The sequence below is a fragment of the Anser anser genome (genome assembly GCF_964211835.1).
Source record: "Anser anser genome assembly, chromosome: 5".
In the NCBI taxonomy this organism is placed as follows: Eukaryota; Metazoa; Chordata; class Aves; order Anseriformes; family Anatidae; genus Anser; species Anser anser.
Window position 1 is genome coordinate 8,543,340 of NC_139725.1, and position 8,852 is coordinate 8,552,191.

Sequence of the window (8,852 nt, forward strand, 5' to 3'; positions counted from 1 at the left end):
AGAAAACAAGTATAATTATGTAACAGTGGTTTAAATGGTTGTCCCAAGAAGGAATTTAAACAGAGAGGGTAAAAGAAGAATTCATGTTTTACTTCATGTGAAGAGCGAACAATTGTATAATCTGAATTCCAAGACAGAAAATATTGGAATAACTTGAAGTTAGACTACAAATATTTTATTGAATATAAGACTGTGACAGGAAAGCTCCAAAAATTTCGGAAGCGTTTGGATGATTATATGAAACCAGTCTATTGCAGTGCTTTGCATGAATGAAACTGCAGTATGTCTTCCACAATTAAATCCTGCTCTAAAAGCAAGCTGGGAGCAAACTGAATCACATCAGCGCAGCATCCAAAGCTTTTGATAAAAGAAGTCAATTCTGGACTCTACAGTCAGACTCTAGTGAAGAGTGTAACAGTCTATCAAATTAAGAGCTCATTAAACTTCACTGGAAATTGATTCCTACAGGAATTGGATCAATTTCTTCATCTTTACCTCTGCTGATGGGACTACAAATATCTGTAGCACCTATAAAGTTGATATATACCCAGGAGGAAGAGAAAAAGTAAATTTCTCTCCCATAGGCCAAACAGATGCCAAAGGACCACAGGCCAGAGGACTACGGTAGCCTTCGTTTTGATCAAGAGACAATGAATTCTGCATTCACCACTGATTTATGTGAACTCATCTTTAGCTCCTTAATGCTGCTAAGTAACTAAGTTTCTATGCACATTCTAGTAAAAGTCACCAGATGATCTAGGATGCAATATAATTATACAGATTATAACATCAACAGGATTTCCAAACAATATACGTGCTTTTCCATTTTCATATTATACATAATTACCTCCAAAATTAAGGATTCTGTCCTGCACCAGGACAGAATATCAACGGATTGGAGGAAAAATATTTCTTTGAATGTTTTTAAAGAAGCATTACTTGAAATATGACTGACAAGACACAAGGTATCAATTTTTGAGTACCAATAAATTGTATTAGAGCAATCTAGGTATTGTGCATTACTAGCATAACGTTACTTGCTGCCTACTGTAAAAAGACAAGATACTGGACTTGGTGTAAGCAAGCCAGAACGAGAAGACATAAACCAGCTCCAAATGTTGCTCTGTATAGGGAGAAAAAGGATGCTGCGTATAAATCATGCTGAGTAAGCAGCCAAAACAGAAAGTGCATTTACAAATTAGATGAACATCTGACATAAAACATTCCGGCTGCTGACCTTGTATTTTCTATTTAAAACAACAACAAAAATAAACAACATCAAACAAACAAAACCAAACAAATAAACACATCAAATCACAGGCCAAAGCCTGTGAAAGAAAAGACTAAAAATTGTGAAACGCAAGACCATAAAAACAAAAGAGTAAAGAGATATTTTTTGCTTGCTTGGGTGGGACAGGTGGGGTAACAGCATGTCTAGAGTGATCACAAAGCTTCTACAAAAGTTGCAAAAGTGCTAATATTGCTCCTTTGTAACGCCTGAACTCAAAACACAACAGAATCACTTCACTGCCATGTCATGAAGCTACCAGAGTTTTAGTGGCACATCACAGCGCAAACATCACTGAACAAATGTTCAGTCAGCTACTAATTTCATCGTTGTGTCTCAGTGCATGACAGATAGTTTAAGCTATGCTCCTGAACCAAGATGTACAAACTCCTCAATATTTATGGCAAACGTATCAAGGAATCAAATATTTCTTAGGTACTTTTAAAAAAGAACTGTAAGTACTAGTTACTAGAAAGACAGAACGAAATCCCCGTGTTCTGGTTCACCAATTTTTGCTTCATTTTGTTTGTTCAGAAAAAAAATATAATATATATATATATACATGTGTGTATATAAAAAAATATACACATATATGTATGTATATACGTATACATATTTGTATATATACATATATACATACGTATATATATATATACACACGTGTGTGTATATATATATATACCCAAAAGCTCTACTACAAGGGGAAAGGAGAAAAAATACCAAAATCATGCTTGATACAAAGTATGCTTTAAATATTCAATGCATTCAATTCTCTGAGGAGACAGAAAGCAAGTGCTGCTAACAACAGTTGTTTAAAACTAGCATATTCTATACAGCACATGAAAAAAAATAACTCAGAATGATGAGATTTTACCAAAACACAACTTGACATAGGAATTATGGTCAAAAGAGCCATAAGTAATGGATTACCTCATGGCAATAATGACTGAAAATCTTGGTTATCTGAAGCTCCCTTGTAGCCACCACAGATGTAGTGTCTCTTGTTTTTAAATAGCTCGTACAAGAGAGAATATTTGTCAGCCAGTACCTCAACACAAAGTACTCACAAGCTTTGTTTTCAGGTCACCAGTTGTAGTGCCTCTTTCTACAAGCCAGAGCAGCAATGTATGTCTATCCTGGATGCTAAAGGCAAACTTGGGTAGGAAGGTTGGCTGTATGTTATAAGATGTTGTGAAGAATTTAAGCAAGGACATTTTATTAGATGGAATGTAAAACTGTTGCAGTTACCATGGTAATGTGTTCGTATTTCAATGAGCAACAATAATAGTAAGTTACGCAAAAAGCAGGCCGCAGGAAAAAGTAGCAGAAACATTGATAAAATCAAAAGGAAGTTAAAATCTTTAAGTTCCCTAAGAAATCCAATGTGAACTTGTATTTCTTTCTTATTTTGCTATTTTTATTTCGTTTTGCCAGTATCTAAGGCAGTACTACACGCAAACAACCAGGCAAGTTTTCTAACTTTCTGCATTGCTACTTACAGCAATGAGATCTCAGATCGTAAGGACAGAAACACAAGAAATGTTGCAACTTGAGAAGTGTCAACGATTGTTTTCAATGAGTGTCTGTGGCCTTTTTTCAAGCAGCTTGAAACAGACCATTTAACACCAAACAAGCGATGTTTATATTATACGATAGTTACAACTCTCTACAGAGAACTGCTTTGAAATCAGACATACACGGTCTGTAATGCTTGAAGGTACACCTGAATATAAAGCTGGGGGATGTAAGGAGGGCCTTACTGCTAAGACAGCATTTGCAGTGCAGCACTGATCTACCTCTTCTTTTTGAAGGGAAATGCATTTATTAAGAAATAGCTAGTGATCAACAATGTGCAAATCAACAAGTAGCTGTAAGAAATTCCTTCACGTATCCTCTGCCTTTTCCTCTTTTCCAAAGCTCCTAATTAGACCTATGTCTAATAACACCACGCTTGCTCACGTGTCCCTTACTCACAGTTATTCCCAAGCTATCTCTTCCTGTCTGCCAAATAATACAGTATCTGGATTGCAGCTTCTGGACAAAAACGTGTAAGAAAGAGGTGAGTCCCATGGAGGGCCACTGAGATGGTGCACAAGACCCAAGAGTCTTTGATGGCCTACCCACTCAGCTTCCAGGAATCTGTGATTGAAGGGCAAGGAGGTTAGTGAAGATTTGACATAGGAATAGAGAGTATTCCAGTTTTTCAAAGATGCCACATCCTAAAAAAACTCTGTAAAAGTATTTTCAAGAGTTTCTGTTTCTAGGGTCAAAGAACTTTTTTAAAAGTTTAAAGCCTGTTAGGCCAGGAAATCACTGAGTATTTGTAAGGCAAGGAAAAGGTATTTTAGAAATAATCTTACATATACTGGAAAAAGTCTTCCTAATTTCCATAACAAACCCCTAATTATGTTAGTGAGTGCCTGCAGATTTAGGGAACTGCCGGCACAAGGAGCTGTCCACATGTTCGGACCCATGCCGTGCAAAAGCTGCTATTTATAAACTGAAAAATGAACAAGAAATATTCACTGCAAATCTTATGTTTATGTGATCAAAGCATTTCACAAACTACACACGCTTAATGAAGTACATCTCTCTTAGGGGGGACGAGCTTACGCCACACAGATACCAATCCTTGATGGAAATGCACGTTCTGTGCAAAATACACACATGCTCACAAATAGATACATAAAAACAAATAAAAGCGTGCTTCTTAAGATACTCAGGCTGCAAACACTTCTTTTATAGGACAGGTACAGCTTTTGTATTTATCATTACTCGCACGGGCGGTCCTTAGGAAGGGGATATATTCCCATTTCCACGTGTTCCTTCAGAGACAAGGGAGCAAAGCTAATGCCAAACCTTCCTCGCCTAAAACCGGTCTCACCTCCCTACACCGAGGACACCCTGCGACTGTATCAGGGGTTACAAACGCCGTTAAAAGGGCCACCCGAGCCTAACGCAGACGAAACGCGCTGTTAGTCCCGGGGAGACAGATCAGTTCCCACAGGAAACAGCGCTGCTCCGTGCCGCAGACCGCACCGGAGCGCTGACCGCCGGGGGCCGGTCCGAGGCACCGCCTCGCAGCCCGGCGCGGCCCCTCACCGCGCCGCCTCAGGGACCCGCGCTGAGGGGAACCGAGCCCCGGGCCCCGCTCTGCCCCCCCCCAGCCCCGAGCGGGCCCCGGCCGGCCGGGGGGGGGGGGACGGGGGGCGGGGGTCAGGGGGTGCCGCCGGCCGGCTGCAGGCTCGCGGGTGCCGCTCTCCACCAACCTAGCACACCGTCCAGGGAGGGGAGCCCGCTGGAGAGCAGCAGCTGCCCGTGCCGAACGGAGGGGCGGGTGCCCGGCACGGCGGCCAGGCGGCTGCCGGCCGCGGCCTTGCGCTGGAAGCTGGTGGCGGGGCCGCCCGTGGCTGTGGTGCCGGCCCCGGCGCCCCGCGCCGCCATCTCGGCTTCGCCTGACAGGAGAGCGGCGCCGTGCAGCGGGGGGAAGCCCGCCCGTCGCCGCCAATGGCGGGGCGGCTCGGGAAGGCCGCTCTCCAATGGCAGCCCGCCTTGTTGGCACGTCGCGGGCTGGAGGGCCGGGCCGCCCGGTGGCGAGCGGGCAGGTGAGTGGGGACCGCGCTGAGGGGAGCGGGCCGGGCTGAGGGCACCGGGCTGAGGGCACCGGGCTGGGGGGGGCGGCCGCGACCCGGCCCGGCCCGGCCCGGCCCGGCGGCTGATCGGGAGGAGGCAGGGGGTGGGAGCCGTCCCGTCCCGTCCCGTCCCGTGAGGCCCCCGGCCGCGCTCGGTCCCCTGGGACCCGGTGGGGCCGGGGGCAGGAGCCCGGCCGGGCCTCGGCAGCCTCCGAGCGCCCGCACCGCGCCTCAGCGCGCCCCTTAACGCCAGCGGGGACGGGAGGGCCCCGGGAAATCCCTTCCCGTCAGGTTTTCCTCAGCGGTATCTGCATAGCGGCACGGTGCATAAGCGTAGCATGTGCGTGTGCCTGGGGACCCGCTCCTGTTTGTGAACAGCTGCGAAGCTTCATTAAAGGCGTGATTTAAAGACCTGCCGCAGGGAAGGAGGGTCGCGCCGTAAGCTGAGAGCCAAAAGTTGCGTTCTCAGGGAAATGTAACTTCTGTGCTCCCTTGGCGTCTGTTGCTGAGCCAGGTGCTCGCACTCCGTGCACCTGCTGTGTGTGTTCTGGGAGGTTCGTGTGGCCTTCGCCTCATGTCAGCTGCCTGCGCCCGTGGCTTTGTACATGGTAGCCCATGGCCGCCCTAAACTGAGTGCATGTAACTGGTGGAATATCCAAATTTCACACTTCCTCCTCTGTTCTTGTTATATACAAAGAAATTTAAACGTTTTTCTAATCTTTCTGGGAAAAAAGTAACGGTATGCTTATTTTGTGAATCAACAGGTTACGTTATAATACTGTGAATTTAAGAGAAAGCCCTGTGAGTGTGTGGAAGAGCCAATACATGGTTATTCACATGTATTTGATGTAAATCTATTTTTCACATGCATCGCAAGCTACTTGAAGACATTTGCACATAGAAGGGTGTACTAATAAGGCTCTAGTGTTACAATTCCCTACTCTCAATCTTTAATTTAATTTTGATGCATGAATTCTTTGTTGTTGTTGTAAACCATGGTTTTCAGATACATGTGTTTGTTAAGTGTTTTTTCTCTTTTACTTGAGGAAAAATAATGAATACTCATATTAAATATAAACAGGAAGAAAGAGCAACAATCTGTTAACAATCCTGCAATACAACTTTTCCCCTGCACATTAGTTTCTTGCACAGGAACATGAAGTTTCAGCATTATGTTCTCCTAGCTGGTGGCAGTGCATTAATTTTGCTGCTGCCAAGCTTCTTTTCATGTTAAAGAGTGGGCAGTTAAAGATCTTTGTCGAGAGTATCACAATAGTTGTCTCACTGTTTTGTATTTGCTGCCAAACTCTGAGACATTGAATAATAAACATTTAATTTCGAACTTAGATTATTGTCCAGCACAAGTGGTGGTGGTGGGGAGAATCAAAAGACGCATTTTAAAAAAATCACATGGCAAGAAATAAATATATCTAATAAATGTCATTTTCTATGATCTGACTAATGATTGGTGGAAATCTGGAACAGGATTCACGATTCTTTTGAAAGAGCTCAAGGATCAGGTATTTTTGGTGAGAACCTTCAGTGTAAATTCTGTGTGTCATTGAGTGAGGAGGGTGAAACTGGCAGAGTTCTCAACTTTTAAAGCCTCACATCGGCTCTTCCATTTCTTTTTGTGCTATATAGTTCCAGAGTGCAATACCTAAATCGTTTCAGAAATGAGTGCTTGCAGGTGTGTGTAACACTATTAAAAAGTGCAACCTATGTATTAGAGAACTTTTGCTATAGAACACTTGTAACCCAGAGACATTACCTTTGTTAAGTCACCACGCACATATCAGAGACAGAATTGAATGATATACTTACTGCCTGTATGTTATCTCGGTGATTTATTTTTTTACCTTCACCCCCATGCAGAGCAGCACACTTTTGCTCATTCAGTGAGATAGTATTTCTTTGCTTGTTTTTAAATAAAGGATATTAAAACAGGTTATATTAACTTCACGGAGTAGGTATAACTATACGTGCAGGGCTGAGCCTTCTCTTTATATTCTTCTCTTTCTTATTACTATTTCTCTGACAAGTAGTTATTCTGTTCTTCCTTTTTATCTCGTTTTCCCATTGAAATTAAAACTAGGGGCTAAATAATTGTCAGACTCAGAACCCAAATTCCGAAAGCATTTTGTAATCGGCAACACTTGTGCCATGCTCCTACCATTTTTAGAATTTCTTGCATTAAACATGTTTAACTTTAGTCAAAGATTCCTGGAAATCTCGATTCCTGGAAATCTCAGCCTTTCCTGAGTGGATGTAATATGCCACTGGTGCTACAAGAGGAAGTCTCGTTTCCTTTTCCTCCTCTGCTTCCACTGATTCAGTCCAGCAGAGCCTGGGGCTTGTCAGATCCTTTCTAGAGCTGATTCAGCTCACTGATCTGACTTGGAACTACCTATCCACTTTCTTGATAGGTTGATCTTGTGTTCTGTTGCTGAGTGGATGCAATAAGGAAAAGGGTATTTACACACAGTGGGGAGTGGGCAATGAAACCTTCCAGCTTTTGCTGTGAGCTGTTGACTCACCTCACACTATGAATGAACCTCACAGCTACTTCAGAATTTTGTATGTTTTAACGTAAAGTGAGACTTTTGTAATGATTTCTGTGAGCCGATACCTTCTGAAACGTAGAAAAAATGTCTCTAACGTTGTAACTTACACCAGGAGAGACTGTATTACCACAAAATTGTGGAGAAGTATAAATAGTCTTTCAGTATAAGAACCGGATTTCAGAAATTACTGCAATAATTCTGCTTGTGATGTTTGCTTCTCCTCTGTCACATTTTATGGTGAGGAGTAGGATTAACACCCTACTGATTTAGAAAGCAGGTGGAAATAAGCTATTTTTCAAGGATTTAAGCTTTTTTAAAAAGTTAACTATTTAATACAATAAAGCTTTACAAATGAATATGTGCTTGTAAAAACATCACTTATGGCACCTAACCTTGTTTGCATGTAAATTTCAGAAAAGTAGAGAAAAAAGTGAGTGTATGGAGTTTTCTTAATTTTTAAGTCAATGGCGTTTCATTTTCAGGAATGATATTAGCTTTTTCCACTCTCTTGAATTATACTAAAAGTTTGCCAGGGATCACGTGTCCGCGGTCCAAAATTTCCAGCCATTGGGAAGGATCCCACTAGGAGCTGTCTTGACAGATACAAAGCAAGACTACAGAAACTGTAATTCCAGATACTACGATATATAAAAGCCTCATCTTCAACTATACATTAGTAGGTAGCTAACTCCTATTATTCCTGCTCTATGAATGGAATTGAGATGCAGAGAAACTACAGAGCATGGAGATGATTGCAAATTATGAGGAAATATCTTAGTAATTACTTTTTGTCAACTGAGCTATGGCGACTGGCTGCGTTCATACTCAGCTCTTTGTAAAATATAGACCTTTAAACCTGCGTCTAGGTCTTAATGTCTAACCTGTAGAATAAAAAAAAACCTTTATTTCTTGGTGCATGCATATTACTCTAGGCCTGATAAAGTATTAATGACAATTTAAACTGCAACTCTTAGCTCTAGTACGAAGAAATCACTCAGTTTTCTGTCCCTTGTGATCCAATTGAACTGCTTGCCTATGCCAAATCCAGATTCTAGGATGGATTACAAGGATCTCGGGTGAGAATTACCTAAGGAGAAAATGGAGGGAATACAATGGGTGAGTGAGAGAATCAAAACATTTGGGAAAAGGTATGCTTGGAATTTGGTCTGTACGTATGTTTGTCATTTCTCTCTAAAGCTGTAGTCTGTGGATTTGGGGGAAGCCACAGTGTCCTCCAAACAGGAGCACTTCTTAAAGGGAGTGTTAGGTGGTTTGTGCTTGATACGAGGAAACACACCTGTTGTGGCTGTCATTGCTTTTGCTTTGTTTACTGGAATGCAGCCTATGTTGGTTACAGGTTTAAACTCT

General features: G+C 42.5%; 2 protein-coding genes across 3 annotated transcripts in view; one reads left to right on the forward strand and one right to left on the reverse strand.

Moving 5' to 3' along the window:
• Nucleotides 1-4,855, reverse strand: part of ELP4 (elongator acetyltransferase complex subunit 4) — a 201,284-nt gene extending 196,429 nt beyond the window's left edge. Inside the window, exon 1 of one of the 2 annotated variants that reach the window (XM_083838929.1) lies at nt 4,558-4,746. In XM_083838929.1, coding sequence (XP_083695055.1) covers nt 4,558-4,732 — 175 coding nt within the window. In that variant the 5' untranslated portion in view covers nt 4,733-4,746. Of the gene's footprint in view, nt 1-4,557 lie in introns of both variants that reach the window. The other variant, XM_083838928.1, reaches the window with a different exon arrangement.
• The window catches only part of IMMP1L (inner mitochondrial membrane peptidase subunit 1), a 36,783-nt gene continuing 32,686 nt past the window's right edge, over nt 4,756-8,852 (forward strand). Inside the window, exon 1 of the mRNA XM_083838941.1 lies at nt 4,756-4,893. The gene's annotated coding sequence lies outside the window, so the exon portion shown is untranslated. The remainder of the gene's footprint in view (nt 4,894-8,852) is intronic.